We start from the raw sequence: 24217 nt of genomic DNA, 5'->3' as shown, positions 1-24217 counted from the left end.
TATGGCCACCACTCAGACCCTCTGTCCAGGTCTTACACCCTCTGGCCACCAGTCACTCCCTCCGGCCACCACTAACACACTATGGCCACCACTCAGACCCTCCGTCCAGGTCTCACACCCTCTGGCCACCACTCACTCCCTCCGGCCACTGCTCACACCCACTACTTTGCCTGGCCTTGCTCTGCTTTTGAGTTTTGTGTATGACATGAGCTGATGCTAATCTGCTGAGCAACCTGCTCTGACAGAAGAATGCCAAATGCACAGTGCACACAGGAGAGATGACGGTAACGGAGCCTCTGGAATTCAGTGGATGACTTCGATTCACATGACCAGTCAGTGTCCACTCAGACATGCCACACAATGAGGGAAGAAAACGTATTATTTGGAATCAAAGGGCAAGAATACATCAAGCACCAAATGCTACAAAGAAATCATGAAAATATGCCTTAAACGAGTCATTCATAGATTAACTTCCCCGCGTGTGAAAACAAGTCTTGGAAGTAGAAAGGGTGGGTTTGGTTCTGGTCCCTAGGGATAAAAACGTGCAATGACCGCAATTACGCAGTTCTGGGCCGGTACATCTTTACTGAGTGGCTGTTGGTGGCTTTGCACATGAGGTCACATAACTGCTTATCTCATCAGGAATTTTGCAAGACCCCTGGAGAGAAAACCAAGTGGACCAGTGGGAAAGACCACACTTGTGAGTTGCTGCTTCTTTTGTTCTTAGTGAAGATCAGAAAGGAGCATGAGGCTGGGCGTGGTGGCCCATGCCTGTAATCCCCGCACTGTGGGAGGCTAAAGCAGGCACATCATTTGAGGTCAGGAGTTCGAGAGCAGCCTGGCCAACATGGTGAAACCCCGTCTCTACTAAAAATATAAAAATTAACTGGGCGTGGTGGCAGGTGCCTGTGGTCCCAGCTACTGGGAAAGCTGAGGCAGGAGAATCACTTGAACCCGGGAGGCAGAGGCTGCAGTGAGCAGAGATTTCACCACTGCACTCCAGCCTGGGCGACAGAGCGAGACTCCATCTCAAAACAAAAAAAGGAGCTGGAAGGTTGTGCTGGAATCCGATGGAAGGGCGCCTCTTTCGGGCCTGCTGCTGGTGCCGGAACGCAGAGCTCTGAAGGTGTTTGCTGATGTGCAGGTTCCCACACGGGCGGCCAGGGGAGGGCTGGGCTGTCTTCATTACCGCAGGAATGCAGGTTTGTCCCCTCCCTCTTCAGGTTTTTAGGTCTCTCTGTAAATGAAAACAAAGGTGTTATTGTTTTTAGCACTTCCAGCCATCCGTCCAGCATGGTGACGGAACAGGCACCTGCATTTTGCCCTACAGGAATTGTGAGGCTGTTCTCCACGATGAAGACAAGGTTGGCCTCCCCCTGGGGCTGCCAGCTGTGAGCGGATCCGAGGCAGGCAGGAAAAGCGCCGACCAGCAAAGCATCTGCAGGTCCCATCTCTGCCCTGTGACCATTTCATCACTTCCGTAGGAAACTTCTAGGTCTTGGCACTGTGTTCCTAAGTTCTGGTTTGAGTCAGAACAATTTTGTTTTAAGCCCTCAACTAGACAGAGAAAAGTGCTGGATGAAAATGAAGATGAGGCCGCGGGCACGCCACCAACTAGCACACGGGACACTTCCCCACAAGAGAGTGAGTCCTCGGAAGGCCCTCCCGTTGACATCCCTCACAACGGAACAACTGAAACGCACAGCGGGCCGCTGGAAAGCCTCCTAGGAAAGGCAGTCTTTTCTGAGTCTCCCCTAGGACGTCTGAAGAGGGACTTGGGAAAGGCTGTGTGTGTCTGAGGCAGCGCATCTCACACATGCACTGGTGGGTTGGAGGCAGCGGATGACTAAGGCGTCGTGCAAGGAGCAGGGGCTCCAGGCACCACCGGAGCCAGTGTCACAGACGAGCTCCTCCACCACAGCTTCCCACAGCTTCACCACAATAGGGGAAACTGCCTCCAAGACCCTCCCAGGGCTTCTCAGTGTGCCCTGAAGCCCCCGTGCAACAAATTCACCAGGGTCTTCACCCCAGACCTCCCCATCAGACTCTGGAGAAACGCCCTGCAATCTTCACATTTAACAAACAGCCTGAGACAGGCTTCTGCACCCCTAAGTGTGAGATCTGTTGATTCCGCTGTGCAGTGGTGCTGCGGCCACGTCGGGGATCTGATGTGACTCACACTCTGCCCTTGTTAGCCGGGGGTCTCATGCAGGTCGCCTCCACTGTAGTACAGGGAGGGTCACAGCCTCTGTGGCCCAGGATGGTGCTGACAGGGGAGGGGCTGAGGCGGCCCCGTCGTGGCACCGTTGTGAGCGGGCTTCCCAGGCTGATTTTGAACGTTTTTCTCCAGCTCGCCCACGACAGCTGGAAGACATGGCAGTGGGCTTCTCTGCCTTGCGCCTTCAGTGTCTTAAGGAGGACTTTTAGGATCACCGGCTCAGTGCTCAACCCCTGGGGATCTGTGTCCCGTGAATGCCTCCACAGACCCGTGCGGAGGACCAGCTTCTCCTTTCCTGCCCTTTGCCCTCTGCACCCACGACCCTTCTGTGCCCCAGGCTCCCACAGAACCCTGAACAGTGAGGAGGTCTCCCATTCAGCTGTCCATCCTGGTCCTTTCTACAGTGCGGGCACGCTGAGCTGAGCTTTGTACTGAAGAGCACTGCAGGCCACTCAGTGCCCGGTACGAGGCCAGGCTGCCTCTCCCAGCAAGGTGAACAGGAGCAAGCACTTTCCACCAAGCTGGAGCACAGCCCTCGCCACACCCCGGGGGTTGTGACTGTGCTCAGGGCTGCAGGGCAGCAGTGCTGAAGGTGAAACTAGCCCTGGTCTCAGTCCCAGGCTTCGCCCTCTGCCGTGGGCACCGTTCTGTAGTTTCTCAATTAAGGCACAAAATCAATGAGAGCAAAATGGGAATTAACGCCTGAGGCACATTCAGCATCTGATGTCCTTTCTTGGTCAATTGTTTCAAATTAAAGGTTTTTAAGGTCCTTGAGCCTCGGAGACAGAAAGCTGACTGGTGGGTGCCAGAGGCTGGGGAGAAGAGTGGAGTGGGGAGTAACTGCGTGCTTCTAGGGTGCCACGTGTCTTTTGGCAGATGAGAATGCTGGGAACTGGCAGAGGTGGCGGCTGCACAGCCCTGGGAATGTGCTGATGCTACAGGGTTGTTCACTTTAAAATGGTGAATTGTATGTTTTATAAATTTCACCTGAATTACGAAAAAAACCGTACTCACTTTGACATCATTGTTAGTTATTGGAAACTACGACTTTAAGCAAAATGATATATAATGAAACCAATTTTTTTCTCATCGACTTTGTAACAAAATTGTGTTGCAAGCAAGGACGTTGCTGGAGGGCCTGTGTGCACTGTTTCTCCTAAAGCTGCAGTTTCCAAGATCCCGTCAACCGTACTGAGTGAGGACCTCCTGTGTTTAAAACCATCCCAAGGAGTGGGGTGAGAGACTCTGAGATCGAGCCAGCAAATGTTTCCCCAGCGCCCACATGAGAAAGGCTCTGTGTTCACCTGCCAGGATCCCAGCAAAGCCCTAAGCCTCCTTCTTCCTCCTCCACCGTCTCAGAGCTCTCCTCCATGCCTGGGTCCTGCCAAGCCAGCCTCGCTGTTCGGTGCCCCCCTGTAGGCCCCTCCCACTTCCACCCCTCCCCCTCCAGGACCACCCACCCCTACGCTACCAACGCAGAGCTCTCCAAGCCCCTCCTGACTGCAGATGCTGCCTCACATCCCTGGCTCCCAGCGAGGTTCCAGCCCCTCAGCAGTCAGGCAGGGTCCTCTCTCGAACTGTCTCAGCCCCTCGCTCCCTCCCATTTTCTCCCTGCTTCTCACAGGGGCACACCTGACCCATCCCCATCCCAGCAGGGGCTCCTCCTCACTGCCTCCTCCTTTCCCATGTCGTGAGGCTCCTTCTTCCTGCCGGACCCAGCTCCTCTGCCTGCCAGGCTGTACCCACCCAGGGCTACCCAGGACTAGCTGTGATCTCTGTTTTCAGCACAAGCGTCTGACACCCTGGAGCCACCAAATCACTGCTGCTGAACTGACAACCACTTGGTCACTCCCTGGTTCTTTATGGCAAGACCAGGGTTGCATTTAATGAACCCTAGGGGTCAAAAACCAGGGACAATGTGAGGTGGGGAGGGCGCTGCACCCACCTCCATCTGCTCATGGATCCAGTCCAGGAAGGAGGTGACGCGGGTGTACACCCCGGGCTTGTTCGCCTCAGCGCAGCCGATGCCAAAGCTGGTCGCTCCCACTAACTTCCACAGCCTCCTCTCTTGACACACCAGGGGCCCCCCGCTGTCCCCCTGGGTGACAGGAGAGAAGCAAATGCTGGGGGACAGGCACTGCCATGCGAGGTTGCTTTCTGGGGACAGACTGCCATGCGAGGCTGCTTGCTGTGGAGTTGGGATCCCCTTCATGATGTCACAATGGACCACCCAGGTTACAGAAGAAAACCCGTCCAGACACAGCATCCCCAAGAGAGGATGTCCCTCGACCCCTTTGGGGTGCTGCCTCCAGCTGTGTGTCCCTTCCAGAATGCAGACCCTGACCCTTTGAAGCTCAAGGGCAGCTGGTGAGAGGGAGGGTCCGCCTGGCCAGGGCCCTCAGGTAACCTGTGATCCACCTGGTAGAACTGGAGTCCCACCCACTGCAGCTTTCGGAGGGCCAGATTCACTGCTTCCCTGCCACCTCCCTCCCCTGTGGCCCCCCACAAAGTCAGAATTGGAGGGGAGCAGCACGAGACCCCTCCCAGCACCCAGCACCCACGCAGAGCCAGATCACTGGGTAAACACAGGCCTGGCAGCCAGGAGAAGGAGTGATATCTTGAGCAAATTTCTTCTCCACGCCCTGTAAATTTACTTTTTGTTCTGTCACAGGGAAATGCTGGCAACGGCCTGTCCCAAGGGCTGGGTCACCCTGCCACGGCCCCACCCACCGCTGTGGCCCCGTACCTGGCAGCTGTCCACACCGCCCTTCAGGTAGCCCGCGCAGAGCATGGAGGGAGAGATGATGCCACCGTACACATCCCTGTGGTTGCAGATCTTGTTGGAAATCAAAGGGACGGCCGCGTGGTTCAGGACAGGGGAGGCGTCACCTGCTTCAAAGCAAGTGAGGGGAGGCGTGTGAGAAGGAAGCCTGGCTCAAAACACAGAGGGCGCGTGCTGGGACCAGGGGGACGAGGGAACGAGGGAACGAGGGACGAGGGGGGTGCTCCCTGGTGTGATGCAACAGCAGAAAAGGACAGGGCCCTGCCAGTGGGATGAGTAGATTCCCACCGTCTTGAAGCATGTCAAGCCCAGAGCTTGCCCACCTGTTAGGTGGCTGCAAGGGGCCACTCTGCTTCAAGGCAGGGCCACCGACTCTCCTAAAGTGTCCAAAGTGGAGGGGGGAGGGCAACAGTGGCCAAGGCACCTCCCCAGGGCACCAGCCCAATCAGCCATCAGAACACCCCAAGTTATGGGAGGGAAACTGAGGCTCAGGAAGGTCACTCAGCATCTTTGTGAACTCTGGGATGGTCAGCAGAAAAATGTCCCCCAAAGACATTCTCACCCCAATCCCCAGAAGCTATGACTGTGTCACCTTACAGGGCAAATGGGACATCGCAGGTTCATTGAGGCACAGGCCTTGAGCGGGGAGATGATCCTGAGTAAGAGGGTGGACCCAACGAAGTCACAGGGGTCTTTGGAGGAGCCGGAGGAGAAGCCGTGACGACAGAGCAGGGACCAGAGTCAGAGAGTCAGAGAGAGATTAGAAGATGTGGCACTGCTGACCTGGAAGACCAAGGAGGGGCACGAGCCAAGCAGTGCGGGCAGAGCGCAGATGCTGGGAAAGGCAGGAGGCAGGTTCCCCGAGGGCCTCCAGGAGAAGCCAGCCCAGCCCACACTTGACACCAGCGCCCTGAGACTGAGTTTGGACCTGTGACCTTCCTAACTATGAGATGATACCTTTGTGTCATTTTAAGCCACGAATTTGGGGTCGTTTGTTGCAACAGTCACAGGAGATTCAATCCACCTGCAGTGGGCCAAGCACACCCCCGACACGGAGCGATGGACCCCTCCAGCCTAGCTGGTTCATGTGACCCAGGCATCTTGATGTTTTAAAGACTCCATAGATTTCATGGAGACAACAAAATCCCACAATGACAGGACCCTGAGGGGCTGCTCTGAGGAGCACATGGTATCACAAGACACTCAGCTTCCTGCCCGGAACGTGGCGAAACAGCTCAACGCATTATGGGAGAAGATTCCATCCCAGGCTGGGGCTGAAGCCGCATCAGGACAGGGGCTCGCTGGACCTTTTGTGCTGGACAGAGCAGATTGTCAGCGAGAAGCAAATCTGCAGCAGGATGGAGAATCTCCTGGGAGGATGAAGCTGTTGCACAGCCTCCTCTTCAGAGCCCAGTGTCATTAGAATGACTCTGGTGGGCTGAGTGGTCCTGAATGAGAGCCCACCACGAGAGGAAGGGGAGCAAAGATTGGTCTCCCAGCTCCCACCACACACCAGGGGTGCTGGTTCTGATGAAGCTGGAAGGGCCCTGGACCAGCCGCACTGGCTCAGAGCTGGGCCTGGGCCACGTGGGTGGGCTGGAAACTACAGAGAGCTCTGAGTGCCCTCGGCCAGCTGAGCAGCACTGCCAGTGAGCGGGGGGTAAGTAGGCCCCGCAGACTCGAAGCATCCGGCTCAGCCCCTGCGTGCCTTCAGCGGGGCGAGGGGCTCAAGTGATCGGTGTTGAGAGGAAAACACTGAACTTCCTGTGTTGGGCTGAACTGTGGGCCCCTCCAAAATATGCCTACCTGCCACTATGGAGCCCAACCTTATTTGGAATAGGGTCTTTGCAGATGTAATTAACGTAAGAATCTCAACATGAGATCTCCCTGCATTTACGGTGGACCCTAAATCCAACGACTTGGTATTCTTATAAGACACAGGAGAGGGAAGTTTGAGATACAGAGACACAGGGGGACAAAGCCACAGGAGGACGGACGCTGAGGCTGGAGATCCAGCTACAAGCACAGGAACGCCGGTGCAGCTGCAGCCACCAGAACCCAAGGAAATGGGTCAGAGCCTCCAGGAAAACCACCCTACAGAAATAAATCTCCACATTTTCTTTTTTTGTTGTTGTTGTTCTTTTTTGTTTTTTGTTTTTTTAAACACAAAGTCTCACTCTGTCACTCAGGATGGAATATGGTGGCATGATCACAGCTCAGTGTAGCTTAGAATTCCTGGACTCAAGCAATCCCACCCCAGCCTCCTGAGTAGCTGGGACCACTGTGTCAGGCTAATGTTTGTTTGTTTGTTTGTTGTTTGTTTGTTTTGAGATGGAGTCTTGCTCTATCACCCAGACTGGAATGGAATGGCGTGATCTTGGCTCACTGCAACCTCTGCCTCCTGGGTTCAAGTGATTCTACAGCCTCAGTCTCCTGAATAGCTGGGATTACAGGTATGTGCCACCACGCCTGGCTAATTTTTATATTTTTAGTAGAGACAGGGTTTCACCATGTTGGCCAGGCTGGTCTCAAACTCCTGACCTCAAGTGATCCACTTGCCTCGGCCTCCCAAAGTGCTGGGATTATAGGCATGAGTCACTGCACCCGGCCCAGGCTAATTTTTTATAGAGACAGGGTCTTGCCATGTTGCCCAGGTTGGTCTCAAACTCCTGGGCTCAAGCAATCCTCCTGCCTTGGCCTCCCAAAGTCCTGGGATTATAGGTGCATGCCACCATGCCTGGCTAATTTCTGTATTTTTTGTAGAGACGACGCCTCTCTATGTTGCCCAGGCTGGTCTCAAACTAATGGCCTCAAGGGATCCCATAGACTTGGCCTCCCAAAGTGCTGGGACTACAGATGTGAGCGAACACACCTGGCCAATTCCCATCGTTTTGAGCCACCCAGACTGTGAGAATTTGTTACAGCAGCCACAGAAAATGAATCCTCTTCCTACTAACAAAGAAAGTGATTGATAGTAAAACCTAAGACTTGTGACCGGCTCTGTGCCCACACTAAGGAAAGGCGCCCAGGCTTCACTTGCATGGACTATGGTTACTGCCACTCCTGCTTCCCTTATTATTACAGCGATCTCATCTGCTGCTGCTTCCACTTGCTCTTTGTAGGATGAAAGAACACATCTTCCAAAGTCCCACAAGGCAAAGAGTCTTCACAAACACAAATCTTTGAGTTCTGAATGAAGCCTGGGAGTGTTGTCTAGGTGGGCTCTGTATGTCCTCAGTTAACGAGGCTGGGGGTCTGGGCAGGGGAAGGGAAACACCTGCTGTGTTTAAGAAGGTCTAACTCTCTCCTGAGAAGGTCTGCAGTGTCATGTTGTCCCCATAACAATGGAATCGTGACTCCTGACCCACAGCTCCTCGGCTGACTGTGTCCTGAGCAGTTGACACACACTCCCTGGCCGGCGTATCTGGGCAGCCCATGGGAACATCACATTGGAACATTGGGGGAGCCCCCTCCACAGCCCTCTGGGTTCTGGGCTCCCGGGCTCAGAATCTTGGCTTCAGCCCACTGACCTCCATCCTCTGTGGCCCCCCATCCTGACGTCCAGCACACTTTTCCATCAGGGAAGTTCTCTTCAGAGTTGGGCAGGCACACAGGCTGGATCATCTCTGTTTGAAAGGAAACAGTAGTTCTCAACTCAGTTGAAGCAGGAGTCCAAGAAAACCATCTCATCTGTGCTTCTGCCTCGGAGGAGCACGAACTATCTCACAAGGGAAGGTCAAGCCCTTGGTTACTTGAAAACGATCAGCTCACAGCAGGAGCCCCTTACCCCATCCACCACTCCCAGAGCACTTAAAACTGTAGAACAGCCCTCCACCGTGGCAGGGTGAGGGAGCCTAGACCAGAGTCAGCACACCTCTTGTGGAAAGGGCTGAATAGTCAATGTTTTGGGCTTCGTAGGCTGTGCGGTCTCTATGGCTGCCATTGGAGCATGAAGACAGCCCCAGGTGATAGGTACCCACATAGGTGTGACTGTGTCCAATAAAATGTCTATTTACCAAAACACGATGGGGCAGACCTGGCCCTCAGGCCAGCACGTGCCCACTCCTGGTCTAGATGTACATGTGTTGCTTATAGAACACGGCTCCATGAATATTGCTACGGTTCCTGGGACATCTGGAGACGACAAGTTTGCCTGTGTGTAGAGCTGGGTCCTGTGGGCCTCCCCCAAAGCCAGAGTGCTCTGCACATACCTCAGGCTTTCATGTGAACACACCCTAAGGTTCCCCCAAGCTTTTCTGTGCAGCACAGTAATGGAGAGGTAGAGAAGGAATGAAAGAACTCACTTGAATTTTTGTCAAAGAACAAGTGCTGGCACCTCATTTCCTGTAACCAATATCATTAATAATAGTTGGCAAACTGGCACCACCACAACCATTTTCCTGCCTCTCTGGAAATGTTTGTTTTCGGGCATTATGTGTCCATGAGATGGATGCAGTAGTGACTCTGCCAAGTAGAGCCTGCAGCTGGTCTCAGGCCAGGATTCTGCTCCAATAAGAGGGAATTCACCTATTTATTATGCTCTCCCTGTTTTCTTGAGAAGGAGAAAGGGCTTTAATTTATTTGGGAGTAGTCTCCTAGTACTTTGTTTGCATCTACGAGATGTTTGAAAGTTTTATCAGGTGTGTCTCTTCTGGCATTTTCGTAATATCCAGAGGGCAGGGCTTGACTTTTTCAAGAAACAGGGTGTTTAGGAGCTGCTGGTAGGCAGAAAACTTTTCTGTACTTCCAGGGGGCTGAGGGTGCCCAGCATCTTTCAGCCTGTAAAGAAATGAGAGGATGCCACCACACCACCTGGCCAGCCTGGGAGGTTCTGTTTCTCAACCGAGATGGCCCCTCTACTTGGAGAAAACAGGCAGGTGGGTGGCACTGGCGGAGGCGATGCATCCCCACTAGGCATCTGGACAGGGAAGGGCTCTTTGTCCCTAAGATGGATGACTCTCTTCCACCACCTAGAGGCCCCAGGTGGTCTGGCCTCAAGAAGCTCTTCCTGCCTCCAGGTGGCACCAACAGGGAGAAGGTGGCACCAGACAAAGCACACAGCCCACGAAGGCTCTAAAATTAAGTTATGGTTGGAACCACAACCCACCAATCTACCTGGCAGAGTCATCAGTGCATTCATTCTGTAGGCCAGGATCTACAAACTACATTTAAACAGGGTAATATTGAAAAGGTACGTAGGACTCAAGTCTGCAAACATGATAGCCACATTGTCCAGGATACAACTGAAAATCACATGAAATCACAAGAACTAGGAACATCACAACTTTAATGAGAAAAGATAATCAACTGATGCCAACACCAACATGAATCAGGAGTTGGAATTATTAATATCTGACAAGGATTATAAAGCAGCCATCATAAGACTGCTTCATTGAGCAATTGCAAATCCTCTTGAAACAAAGGAAGCGCCACAGAACCACATAGAGACCCAGATGTACCATTGAACGTGAGCGGCCCAGTCAGCTTCATGAGGGCAATGTCATTCCCCAGCCTCTTTGGCTTGTACTTGCTGTGGTAGACAATCTTCTCCACCAAGTGGGATGGGGCTGGATTGTCCAGCAGGGAAACTAGACCCACCTGGATGGTCCATGACTTCGGGAGGTACAAGCTGAAATGAGAAGAGCAAGAGGTGAAGCACAGGAAAAGTCTGACCACTGAACTCATTGACCTCAGGTGTCTTGAAAACCTAGGAAGATGGTGGGAGAGGTTATCAGGCAAGAGGTGGTCCCATCACCCTGCTTGTTTATGCTGTATACGTAACTGCATTCTCATGCCCTGCAGAAACACAGACCCACACCCCATGTGTTTCCCAGACAGGCCTCACTCTCAGCACCTCTGAGGTCTTCTTGGCATTTGAGGGCTGAACTCAACGTTGCTCACTGCAAGGAGTCTATCAGGGCCCATTCTTCTTCAAACAGCAACAAAATCGGGGGTAAAAATATCAGGGAGAATCATTGTGTTTGGAAGTCTTTTCTGCAGCTTTCTTGCACTCTAAGCTCCTGAGATTTTAAGAAGAAGAGACCCAGTACCTGGCCCCCAACATATTCCCTCTAGCCTCCCTCACTACCATCTCACCCTGTCTCTGCCATAACATGGTCCACTGGAATTAGCTACAGGAAGGTCTAGGTCCTTTCACTTTTGTGGGTTTCCTCCAGCACAAGAGCTTCCTTCCTCCTCTGTCTGTCCTTTCTGTAGGAGCTACAATCCTGAAAACAAGCTCAAGGTCACCAGTCACCACCAGCCAATGATGATGGTCCACAGTGAGGCTGGAGGCACCTCTCACCTCTCCAACTGGACATTACTTGGGGGTTGGTCTCTCTGTCTTCCCTCTGGACCTGCTTCTCACCACCCAAAGCAGCCCCGCCCCGACATGACCCAGAAGTGAACAGGGGTCTGGGAAGAAGGTCAGCAGCACTCACTCGTAAACACAGTGTGCAGCGGTGACGATCCACAGGGGCGCGATGACAGAGCCCCCGCACAGGTGGTAGCCCTGGAACTGAAGGCTGGCCTGCCAGGGCCACTGCGAGAGCGAGGACATGTTTCCACCCACGATGCGTGAGCTGTAGCCCCTTCTATGACCACAGGCTACGGAAGGGAACAAGGGCTTGTGGCTCCACCCTGCAGACTTCTTTGGGGGACATGGTGTCACCACCATGCACCTGCTCCTCTCTCCCCACCCTCACTGCCCCCCACCCTCCCAGAGCTCACAGCAGCTGTAAGACAAGTGCTGCAAGGGGGAGCTCAGCAGGGGAGGCTCTTGGGGAGACCTGAAGATGGTAGGTGCTGTGGGGGATGTGGTGGGAAAAGCATCTGCCCTACTTGGTCAGTGCCCAGCGTTGGCAGTGCCACTCCCCATCCTGTTCCCCCAGTGATGACAACACCCTGGGATGTCAGGAGCAGGCAGGAACCTTCTGCAGCCCCCTCCTCACGGCCGCAGGTGTACACACCTCCCTGACTGCTCCAGACTCCACCCTTGCGGTGTGAACACTCCCCTCTGCCAGGAATGAGGGGTACTGCCCGAGGCCTGGAGTGAGCACGGTGCACGTGTAAGGAGGAAATGGGTACTAAGTCAGGGACTCAAGGCTCTACAGAGCGATGGGACATCATGGGCCTTGGTCCTGTCTGCTGCTAATGGGTTGCTCTGGCTGTCTCCCCCACCTGACAGGTGAGGCCAACAGGTGAGGATGACACTGCTCCCCTCGTCCGGCAGGTAGGGGTACACAGAGTTCCCACCTGGCACCCAAGGGGAAGGGACACAGAGCCCCATGGGAGAGAGGACTCAGCGGGCAAGGAGATAGGACTCAGCGTGTGCTTGCTTCCCCCAGACCCCTGCCTTTCTAGAACTCTTACCTGTGCACTGCAAGGTAACCACGTGGCCAGAGGCACATCCTTCCCTAAAGCGGAGAAAAAGTAGGCTCCATGAAAAATGCCCCAGGTCTGTGAAAGGAACACTCTTAAAAACTTAATCTTAGGGTAACAGAAAAATAAATTCTATTTCCCCCTCTCTTGAATATAGATTACAGTTTTAGTCTATGTTAAAAAAAAATGAGGATGAGGTCACACAATTCATTCCAAAACACTCGACTGACAGTGAAGTATTGTGTATGCAACGGGCTGTTCTGTATTTCTAAGCTTTAGATAGCTAGTGATAAAGGATGTATAAGGAGATATATTCTATCAACATATCACGCTGTCATTGCGTGGCGATTCAGCCCAATGTTCTCCACCTCCTGGTCCCTGGGGACACAAGAGTGCCCAAGCGACAGCGTGGTAAGCTCTCCAGGACTCCTTGTAGCCTGGGTTCACACACCTGGCAGAGGACTCCTCCCCAGAACAACAAAGTGTGATTGCCCCAAAACTGACAGTCCTACCCCCATCCCCACACACAGGTGGAGACCTGGGTGGGTGCTTTTCTTATAGTGAAGGGAAAAGGATCCCAAAATCTTTGTAATGTTTTCTGCCTTTTGAGCCCCAGCTCATCATGCAAGAGAAAGCTAGTGTCACCAGACTGTGGATTTAGCACCCAAGACATGAGCTGTCCCTCCAGACTGCATGTGGGTCCCAGGTGCTTATTCATCCCCGATGGACAGACCAACAAGCCTGTCGTTCCCAGAGCAGAAAATGAGCATCTTAGGGTTTGGGCCAAGGTGTCAGGAAGATAATATGGACTTGGATTCAGAACTCTTGGCTGTATCTGCTATGTACCGTCTAACCTGGGGCAAGGCAGGTGGTCCCTGTAGGTTTCAGCTACCTGATGGTTATTTAAGGACACCTGGTTTTACTTTCCCCATGAGTTGTTGGGGAAAACATGTAAATTAAAGAATGAATGCTAAAATATTTAGTAAACAAAGAAGGATAAATTTCTATCTTAATTTCTGTTTTTCTTCCTTTTACCCTCCCTCTTTTCCTTCCTTCCTTCCTCCCTCCCTCCCTTCTTTCCTTCCTGTCTTCTTTCCTTCCTTTCTTCCTTCCTTCTTCCCTCTCTTCCTCCCTCCCTCCCTTCCTTCCTTCGTTCCTTCCTTCCTTCCTTCTTCCATCTCTTCCTCCCTTCCTTCCTTCCTTCCTTCCTTCCTTCCTCCCTCCCTCCCTCCCTCCCTCCCTTCCTCTTTTCCTCCCCACCCCCATTCTTTCTTGCCTGCTTTCATTCCCCACACACACCCAGAGTGCCTGTCACGTGACAGTACCTTGGTCACACACACAGCACTGTTACCCTTCTACTCTATTTCCTTCCCTTTCTTCGTTGGGCCATACTTGCCCAGTTGGGTCCAGGTTCTCACATCCCTAGCCTGGTGCATCCACCAGTCTCACCAAGGTGGCCAACTCCCACCTTCCATCTGAGATAACACACGTATGCTTCTTACGTCCTTGTGGAGTTGAGAACAGTATCACAAATCCAGCAGGTGACTCGATATCCATGCAGACAATAGCATTGCCTGACCACCTACCTCACATATACCGAGTGGTGTAACGCAGTCACCTTGTCGTCTGGCAAGAGGTGATTGATGGACACAAACTCCTCGCGGAACTGCCCCTCCAGCGAGCTCACTCTGAGGTTATCTGAACTTACATAGCTGCAAGTACATCGGAAACACAGACCCAATGTGGTAAATTTACCCTTTGAAGCATTCAGCCTATGTGCGAGTCACAATATGACAGGGATTGTACCTGGGGGATGTCATTTTGTCCCCCCAAACCCGTCAAAGGCTTCCTTTTGCCAAGAGAATGAAGTTCACTCACCCTGGCAAGGCATTCATTCCAGGCCTGCTCTGTTCCGGGATGACCCCCGCTTCTGGCCTGCACCTGACGGCCCTGTCCACCCACCCTGGGCTGCAGCCACACAGTGAGTGACCACCTCCTGATGTCCCTGGATGGGTCACTCTTTGCACATTCCAGTGAACTGCCCTTTGCTTGGCCTGAAGCAAGTCCAGAGGGGAGGTGAGCACAGAAATAGGCGCAGTATTGTCGGGGGACACCCAAGCAGGGACGCCAAGCTCCCCACGAACAATGAGTTGGAGGAACAAGAGAGACATTTCTTATCTGCCCAGGACCGGCGTGGGGCCCCACTGGAAGAGATGAACAGCGTGGGGCCCCACTGGAAGAGATGAACAGCGTGGGGCCCCACTGGAAGAGATGAACAGCGTGGGGTGGGGCCCCACTGGAAGAGATGAACAGCGTGGGGCCCCACTGGAAGAGATGAACAGCGTGGGGCCCCACTGGAAGAGATGAACAGCGTGGGGCCCCACTGGAAGAGATGAACAGCGTGGGGCCCCACTGGAAGAGATGAACAGCGTGGGGCCCCACTGGGGAAGAGATGAACAGCGTGGGGCCCCACTGGAAGAGATGAACAGCGTGGGGCCCCACTGGAAGAGATGAACAGCGTGGGGAAGAGATGAACAGCGTGGGGCCCCACTGGAAGAGAGAACAGCGTGGGGCCCCATGAACAGCGTGGGGCCCCACTGGAAGAGATGAACAGCGTGGGGCCCCACTGGAAGAGATGAACAGCGTGGGGCCCCACTGGAAGAGATGAACAGCGTGGGGCCCCACTGGAAGAGATGAACACACTGGAAGAGATGAACAGCGTGGGGCCCCACTGGAAGAGATGAACAGCGTGGGGCCCCACTGGAAGAGATGAACACATACAAGAAAGTGATTCCACGAACACCAGAGCCCAGCTCATGTTCACAGTGCCAGGACGCAGGTCTTCTGGAGAACAGTGGAGAAAGTGGTGCAACTTTTTAAAAAAGAATCAAATGTTTGGAGAGTCACAAGATGGAAGATGGTGAATAAACAGCCATGTTCTCCTTTCTTTGTGAAATGAACAAAACATGGTGCAGTAGCTTGTTGTCATGGCGAACACACCAGCTTATCAGTAGGATTTCTTCAGCTTACTGTAAATGCTATGGGATGTGTACGTAGAATAGAAAGTTCAGTCAGCTTTGAGTTTTGAGGAAAATGTAATCAAGGCAGTTGGCACGACCTTCGCAGGGAAGAGAAATGCCCGACGGGGAAGCTCTCAGCTGTGTGTGTGTGTGTGTGTGTGTGTGTGTGTGTGTGTACCTCTTCCTCCTTGTCTCTGAGGAGTAATATATAATTCCTGAAGGTGTTAGTGTGGATGATTTTTGCTGTTCTCATTGAACTTGAATTGCAGCTCATTTCTGAATCTCAGTTGGTGTGGAGGGAGAAGGAGGCAGACCTCAGGGCTGGAGGCTGGAGAGCATTTTGGCTTCCACCGGCTTTGGGGAAAGAGAGCCAAGAATATGATGCATGGAATTTGAAAACTGAGACTGGAGGACTCAGGGAAGTGTGGCTTTAATGACCCCATCTACTTGAGGGCAAAGCAGAATGCAGCCTGCTTGTTTTGAGCGCTGAGACTTGAGAGCAAAGGGGAGTAAGGAGGCTGCTAGGGGAGCCCGTGGAAGTACAGCGGCTGTAGGAAGTCAGAAGAAAGGGGCCAGGGAAGAGAAGGAGGCCCATGCCTGGGCCAAAAATGTGTCACCCCAGTGCAAAAAATCATGTAGGCAACACAAACACTAAAAAGTGAACAGTCAGCTGTTATAGTTTTTTGTTCTACATGTTGCTAAACAACTGTTTTGGATGATTTTGTCTTCACTAAATTTCTGACTTTCAACAATTGGTTCTGTGGGGTTCTTGGGGAAGCATGCGTGGACACCAGGACCAAGCATGAAAGTGTCCAGGAAGCTACTCTAGGAGCTGCAAGCTGAGGAGCTGGAGGGTTTTTTGGTTTTGTTTTTGTTTTTTTGTTTTTCACATTGAAGCTTTTTATTGCATGTGTGCATCTCCGATCCTGGCCTGGCCCTGAGAACCCCCAAACATGCCATTTCCCATGTGCCTTGAGCAAGTCACTTAGCCTATCTGGCCTTGGTTTGCTTGCCTGTGAAGTGAGGATGATATCGGGCATCCTAAGGTGGCTGCGAGGATGGAATCTGAGAGCGTTAAAGCACCCAATAGTGCCCAACTAAACGGTAGTTGTCTTTCCTCATTGTTATCCTCTCTGTGTTTTGCCCATGGGTTGGAAATGCTCTTTAACTTACCTTGGGAAACCCAGCTGGGCACAGGCAACATTTGCGTAGTGACCCTTCCAGTCATCGGAGCACATGGTCTTCCACGAAGCAGCTGTGAACACCTGGAGCACGGCATTCCGACCGCTCACGCGGACTGGCCGATGTGCAGAGAGAAAGGCTCGTTAGTGGCAGGTGGAACCCTGAGACCGCAGGCCGGGGTTTCTCCACAGCCAGCTCAAACCCCTCCTCTGCCACATCTGACCCACTTCTTGTCCACAGCAGCCTCCCCATCACAGAGCAGGGACTCTGGACCCCTGAGACTTCTCGGTGGTCTCATCTTATTGCTTCTGTGGTCTCCCCAAGTGAGGCAGAGCTCCATGGAAGGCCCTCCGTGACCCCCAGTCCAACATGTCTTTGGGCAAATGCCAGTTCAATCCCAGCTGAGGACATGGCCTAAAAATGGCAATGGCTTGGACCCATTTTACAGATGGGAAGGGTCAGGGTTGGCTTCTGCTGCTTCCTTCTACTTCCCCGGGGAAGAGCCATGACCTTACCACAGCGGTACTCGTCCTCCCCGTCTCTGCAATCTGAGACTCCGTCACATCGAGCTGTCAGCTCAACACACTTAAAGGATGAGCGACACCTGTACTTCCCAGAGCAGTCGAAGTGGACTGGGAAAGGGAGGAAGGCAGGAATTCACCAACAGCTCTTTCAGAGTGCCACACGAGCAACTGTCCACCTGCCACACGGCACGGAGCTGCCCGTGAATAATGAAACTTGTGTTGAAATTGCATCCCTGTCAGCAGCCTGTTTCCTGAAGCCCAGTTTCTGTTTTGAATTCCAAGGGGTGGGGCTGCTGTGCCCCACTTGGTCTCGCTAAGTGGCCTGGCCTGGGAACCACAACGCGAGGTGAATTGAGACTCTGGAGGGCTCAAAGTCAAGAGAGAAACTGCATAGCTGGGGGCCGACCTGCTGAGCCGGCCAAGCAAGGAGTCCTGACTGAGAACTGCTCGGGCCTTCCTGGTTTCTCTTACCGAGGGCAAAAAGTGAATGAACTGTGGACCACACAGTGGGGCAGGTGGCGAATTAAACTGACCTGTGATTCAGGTATTTGAAAGAAAAATTGTTCCCTATTAGAGACCCTTCGTCCAAATGACCCACTTTCTCAAAAGTCACATGCACCTTATTGTAAAAGCAGCTGATGTGCCTGCATTGCTTGAATGGGCCGCTTTGTCTTCTCCCCGCTGCCCCGGTCAGTGCCTCCTTCCCACCTGTGGGATTCTATTTCATCAGCTGCCTTTGGCCACTCCTAACCGGGCAGGTTCCTTGGTGACAAAGCCATGAGCATGGCCAGCAGCCCTTGCTGCACCCCAGACTGGCTTTACATTCATGTGGGCAAATAAAACTTCAAGTCAGCAAACCAAAAGGATGTTTGTCTCCAGTAATTAAGGCTGGGCAGCAGCAAAATGCCGGGGCGAGAGGGGGCGCTCATGAAAGTTTAACTACTTGGCTAGGTATTTGAGATCCTACTAAATAATGAATCGTACTCACTGCCCAGACCAATGGCCAGTGCTAATATCAATGCAATGATCCCAATGACGATGATTGGAAAAAACTTCAATGGCAGCAGTGACAGGATCTGTGCAGCAACGGCATCTGCATCTGAAAACCAGAAAGGGGAAGAGCAGAAAGTCACAGAGCTTGACTTGGAGTGGCATGGAACTTACACATTAGCTATCCATTCCCCCTCCCCTCTTTGCAGAGATGTCTCAGCCCAAAGAAAGGTGCCTTAATTAGGGAAAGGGCCACCAACCATGGGGCACATTCTTTAGAAGTTCAGTCCTACCTGCTCCACCTCTGACCCGGTTATTCCATGGGGGATGAGGGGATGGTGCTACGGGTTGAATAGTATCCCCCAGAAAGACACGTTGAGGTCTTAACTCTCAGTACCTCAGAAAGGCGTCTTATTTGGAGATGGACTGGAGAGCCTTTACAAAGTCATCTAGTTAAAATGAGGTCATTAGGGTGGGCTCTAATCCAAAGTGACTGTTGTCCTTATAAAAAGGGGAAAACAGCTGGGTGCAGTGGCTCACTCCTGTAATCCCAGCACTTTGGGAGGCTGAAGCAGGTGGGTCACTTGAGGTGAGTTTAGACCAGCCTGCCCAACATGGTGAAACCCCATCTCTACTAAAAATACAAAAATTAGCTGGGCATGATGGTGGGCACCTGTAATCCCAACTACTCAGGAGGCTGAGGCACGAGAATCACTTGAACCCAGGAAGCAGAGGTTGCAGTGAGCCGAGATCGCGCCAATGCACTCCAGTCTGGGCAATAAGAGCGAAACTCTGTCTCCAAAAAACAACAACAACAAAAAAAACAGGGAAATCAGGACACAGGGACAAACATACATGAAGGGAAGAGGATGGGAGGAGGCACAGGCAGAAGTCAGCCTCATGAAGATGAAGGCAGAGATGGGAGCAATGCATCTACATGCCAAGAAATGCCAAATATTATTGGCAAACCACCAGGAGCTAGGAGGAGGCAAGGCATGGTGCTCCATGGGTTTAAGAGGGAGTATGGCCTTGATGACACCTTGGAATTTGGACTTCCAGCCTCCAGAACTAAGACAACAAATGTCTGTTGTTTTAAGTCACCCAGTTTTGGGGACTTTGTTTCAGCAGTTCTAGGACACTAATATGGAGGGGAAGTAGCATCCCAGTTTCCAAGGCTGTTCCCCTGCAGAGGAGGATATGAAACCCACACAGGGGGCTTGCAGGCAGAGGTAGGGCTGAGATCTCCCAGAGGGGACACAAGGACAAGATGTTGATTTTGTTTGTTTGTTTAATTTTTTTCTTATAGAGATGGGGATCTCACTATGTTGCCCACACTAATATCAAACTCCTGGGCTCTGGTGATTCTCCCCACTCGACCTTCCAAAGTACTGGGATTACAGGCGTGAGCCACCATGTCCGGCTGAGGACAGGCTGTTGATACACCATTCTCCACAGTTGCTGTGCACAGACACTGACAGCTTTCATTCCAGATCATCTCTTCAAGGTTGTGTGTAGAGCAAACAGCCTTGGAAGATACAGAGAGTGTCTCCCTCCAGAGCAAGAGGCAGCCTTGTTTACTGTCCAGTTTAACAAATGTAATGTCTTCCTCCAGAGCAAAGTTTGCACAGGTCTGCTTTCAGACCATTATAAAGATGAGGGTTCCCTTGACTCTGGGATATGCAGCAGCAATGCAAACCGCTTGCACGTGCAGCATACACGTAGGCTGCTCCACATGCCTCTGTGGGACTGAGAAGGCAAAGGCAGCCAGCACAAACAGGATGCTTGTGCCCCTTGCTGCACTGTGAGGAACAGAGTCCTTTGTCTCTGACCCAGGACTCTCGTGTCTTCCAAAGCACCCATGAAACTGTGGCAGGCTAAATTTTGGCTTGCAAGTAGGGTGACATCTCAGACCCTTTGCAATTCTTGCCTCCAGAACCAGGCAAATCTAGTGGACAATATGTAAGGAGTGTCCAGATGCCTGGACAGAAGTATAAGCCTCTCCGGGCAGCAGAAGAATTCCCACTAGCACTCTTCCCTCCTGGGGAGAGCAGGCCACTTCACATAAATTACTTCATCAATCCTGAAAATGCATGAATACCCAAGTTGTCTTTGTTAAAAATTAGGAAGATTGGAATCCAGAAAGGGGAGAGAAGCCTGCCCAGGGCACACAATTGCCCAGGATGAGACTAGCACCTGCCTCTCTCCTCCTAGTCTTGGACTTGTTGAACCGAGAACTCTCTCATGGAAGATCTTTCCCTGCCTGTCCGTGGAGACTCACAACTTCACCCTCTGGCAATAAGGAGTGTGATTATAAAACGATCAGTATCAGCTGAGGCTGCCTAAGAAAGAAGAGAATTTGAAGACAAAAATGATGAAAAGACGTAGAATGCGAGGAGAAAAGAGTGTGCGGAGGGGAGGGTGAGCGGGAGATGGAGGAAGAGCAGGGAAATAGGAGCTGCACGTCGCAGATAATGGAGGCTGCGAGGAGGACGAGAGACCGTGGCCAGCTCTGTGTTTCAGGCCTGGACAAGCTCAGTGGTTTGTTGAGTCTGCATTCTCCATACCTAGAACAGCAGGGGACACACCGTAGTCCTTGATAAAAATGTGCTAGATGACTGAATGAATGACATCATGATAATGAAGGTGGTTTTAACTCAGGGTCTGAGACCAAGTCCTTCCAGGACAGCCCGTCTGTGGTGGTGAGCGCGTAGAAAGGATCCTCGCTCCACCCTCACACCTCAATCCCCCGCACACTAACGATTCTCCTCTATGAGGATGCCTATCCCCCGTCTTACACTTAGAAATCTTCAGGAACCCCAGGAATGACCTCTTTGCATTCCACCTGCTCTATATCTAAGTCAGATTTAGAAAATGACCCCAAATTGTCAAGTCAAAGATTGACATTTAATAGAAACGTTGTATCAGTTCCCGTTTGCTCTGCTTCTCTGCCAGGCTGCCCTGAGGGCACTGCAGGTGCCCCACGTCTCCTCTGTACTTGGTCCTTGAGGGCATTGCCTGGAATAAACAACAACATGCACAGTATTTCTCCAAAGAAGGAATGCAAGTGGCACACAAGTGTGAAAAAGCTTTCAACTTCTTGACCAGCCTGCCCAACATGGTGAAACCTGCCTCTACTAAAAATGCAAAAATTAGCGGGGTGCAGTGGCATGTGCCTGTAATCCCAGCTACTCAGGAGGCTGAGGCAGGAGAATCGCTTGAACCCGGGAGGTGGAGATTGCAGTGCAATCACGCCATTGCACTCCAGCCTGGGTGACAGAGTGAGACTCCATCTCAAGGAAAAAAAAAACAAAACAAAACTTTCGACTTCTTGAGAAATGAAAATGATGAACAATGCAAATTAGACATAACTATGTACAAACTTCACGATGATTCACATGAAGTGAAAGGAAATGGCCCCCCACCTACAGTCACAGGGGTAGAAATTGCATAAACTTCCCGACTGTGTAAACTTAGACACCAGAAAGCTCAAAAACAGATGAAAGTTTTGACCTAGCAGTTCCACTTCTAGGAATTTATCCCAAAATGTCACCATAGATATACACAAATATCGACCCCAAGGACACTTAGAAGAATGGCGCTTATAATATTGATGCACAGGAAATAGACCAAATTACCCACAAAAAAGAATGGATGAAATAACAAATGAGGTACATACGTAATGGAATACCTATAGGAGGACAAGATGATATAGAAAAGGGGTGGCGAGCTTTTTCTGTAAAGGACCAGATAGTAAATATAGTACTTAAACTTTATGGACCATGTGGTCTGTCCTAACAACCCCACTCTGTTGTTATGGCATGAAAGCAGCCACAGACGGTATGTGAACAAATGAGTGTGTCTGTTTTCCAATAAAACTTTATTTACAAAAGCAAGGGGTGGGCCAGATTTGCCCCATCAGCCATAGTTTGTCAACATCTAGAAAATATTTAATTATTTAATGCCATAGAAAGGTGAAGGTGATATTGTTAAAATTTTTTAAAAGCTTCAAAATAACACAAATAGTACATGTTACTTTCAAGAGGAAATATAGATATATAGATAGAAAAAGGCAAGAAATTCAATAGTACATTGCTAATAGGATTATCTCTGAGTAATGGTGCCATTGTGGGTAATTTTTTAAAATCTTTTTGATGAACTGTATTTTCTAAATTGTTTTTCTAATGAACAATGCATTGTTCTATTTACAAGGAAAAGTTTTTGTTCCTCCCCACTACTTAGTCATAGCAAAATAATCAAAAAATAAGAGAAAGGAATATTATAATGCTATCAATATTTATATTATTTATATTATAAAATATTAGGAACAACTATAGGTCAAACTATGACCAAATGGCTATGTAAATTGCATATCTACTTAATGGAATATTGTGATTCCATAAGAAAAAATTTATAAAAACCTTTTATGGAAAAAAACCCACCTACCTATATCCGTACTGTGCATGAAACCACACATATTAGCAAAAGCAGGAAGAGACTTTGCAGATGTAAAAACCAGGTAAGTTTTGGGGGTCAGGTGATTGCAAGATTTTTTTTCTTTCATTGACACTTACAGTAATTTTGAGCCATATTTTTAAATAGTGTGTCTTTTCAGTTACTTGAAACCTTTTCTCCCACCTCCCATCCTTTCCAAACCTCCTCCAAGCCAATTTTCCAGGTGGTTTAAAAGAAATCATTAGGGTGACCCCCAACTCCCGCTTTCTGGAACCTCAGGCAGAGCTCCTGTGGTTCCTCCCCAGAACCAATGGGTCAGGAATCTGCCTGCGTCCAAGCCCCGACTTCCAGAACCAGCAACCCCACAGCTCCCTTTGACCAGTCCTGACCATCTCTGGTCAAAAAGATCGTAGCCATATAGGTTGCTAGAGAGTCCACTGTTTTACCAGGCGTTTGTGACTTATTTACAAAACCAACTTTTTTCCTTCAGTTCTTAGGAGCCACTCTGTCATCTGCTACTCTATTTTAATCTAGGCCTCTAATATCTTTGGCGACATCCAGTTTATCCTGAGTTTTCGGAAGGACTGGTGGCCGCTGCTTCTCAGGACTTCCTGGAGGGCTCAGAGATTTCCTGGCCAGGATCTGACCTCCTTCAAGATTGACAGGGCAATTGGGGAGCCCCAGTCTCTGAAAACCTCCAACAAGGGAAGAAAACACCCATCTCCAGGGAGAGAGCAAGGGGCTTAACCAAACGATCCCCTCTCCAATACCCCTTCTCCCCGAGATTCCGCAGGTCTAAGGAAGACCAGCCTATGGGTGTCAGAACGGCTGGGAAGATACTTCCCCGACAGGGACAGTTAGCCACATTGGTCATCTACATGGGGCACGTGTGGTCAGAAATCACAGGGTCCTCACCTGGGTCTACTTACCTGGTGCAACAGGACTTATTTTCAAATCATCAAGGCCAAAAAGCGATCGGAATGAGAAGGGGGCTTCAGCGGCAGGCGGATCATTTTCCCCCATGGTGACTATTTCAGGACCTCTGACCTCCGGCTCCACCTCCACCTCTATCTCCTTAGCCAAGGAAGAACAGAAAGCATTTGTTCCCCTATTTATAATTGTAGCATCAGGTGCATCTTGGTCATACGATAAATCTTTGAAATTCGACAGTCTACACAAAGCGCATTCAGTATCAATTAACCGAAAACTCGTCTGGTGAGAATGCATTTTTGTCTGAGCTACCGCAGATAACAGAAAACCTTCTAGAATTAGCAAAAAAAAAAGTACGAACTTAATTCTGCTAAGACAACGACTTTCCTGCTGTTTGTCCAACCAATCTTTAAATCGATTGCTTTAGAGAGATTCCCTCTCACCATTTAGAAGTTACCATATCGTTATTCTTCAGAAGATAAATTACTCTCAAAGCCCTTTCCATTGCTTTTTTGCGATGGTTTTCACCTGTCCCACAGAAACGCAATTCTTTCCCTGTGCGTGTGTACACCTACCATAAGCATAAGTTGTTTCGGTACTCACATAATTCCCGAGTCCCAAAAATGTAGATGGCACCACAGAAGAGATAGTAGGCAACAGTATTACTAGCTTTGCATAAACACAGACCTTTCCTGGCTCACACGGTCTTGACCTAATTAAGAATGAAAGTATCCAAGCC

At 50.9% G+C, this 24217-nt stretch overlaps 1 protein-coding gene across 1 annotated transcript; it reads right to left on the bottom strand.

Moving 5' to 3' along the window:
• Positions 1 to 358: 358 nt before the first annotated feature.
• On the bottom strand, positions 359 to 24217 carry TMPRSS3 (transmembrane serine protease 3). Its single transcript, XM_050785676.1, has 13 exons — positions 24082 to 24217; positions 23478 to 23622; positions 18095 to 18205; positions 17098 to 17214; positions 16574 to 16697; positions 13967 to 14092; positions 12372 to 12415; positions 11441 to 11606; positions 10460 to 10629; positions 8531 to 8626; positions 4965 to 5107; positions 4164 to 4316; positions 359 to 1237 (listed from the first exon to the last, which is right to left on the bottom strand). The coding sequence occupies exons 2-13, from the start codon at positions 23569 to 23571 to the stop codon at positions 1220 to 1222; spliced, it is 1362 nt and encodes a 453-aa protein (XP_050641633.1). The 5' UTR covers positions 23572 to 23622; positions 24082 to 24217; the 3' UTR covers positions 359 to 1219.

This window comes from Macaca thibetana, chromosome 3 (assembly GCF_024542745.1).
Source record: "Macaca thibetana thibetana isolate TM-01 chromosome 3, ASM2454274v1, whole genome shotgun sequence".
In the NCBI taxonomy this organism is placed as follows: domain Eukaryota; kingdom Metazoa; phylum Chordata; class Mammalia; order Primates; family Cercopithecidae; genus Macaca; species Macaca thibetana.
This window is presented reverse-complemented; position numbering and strand designations above follow the sequence as displayed.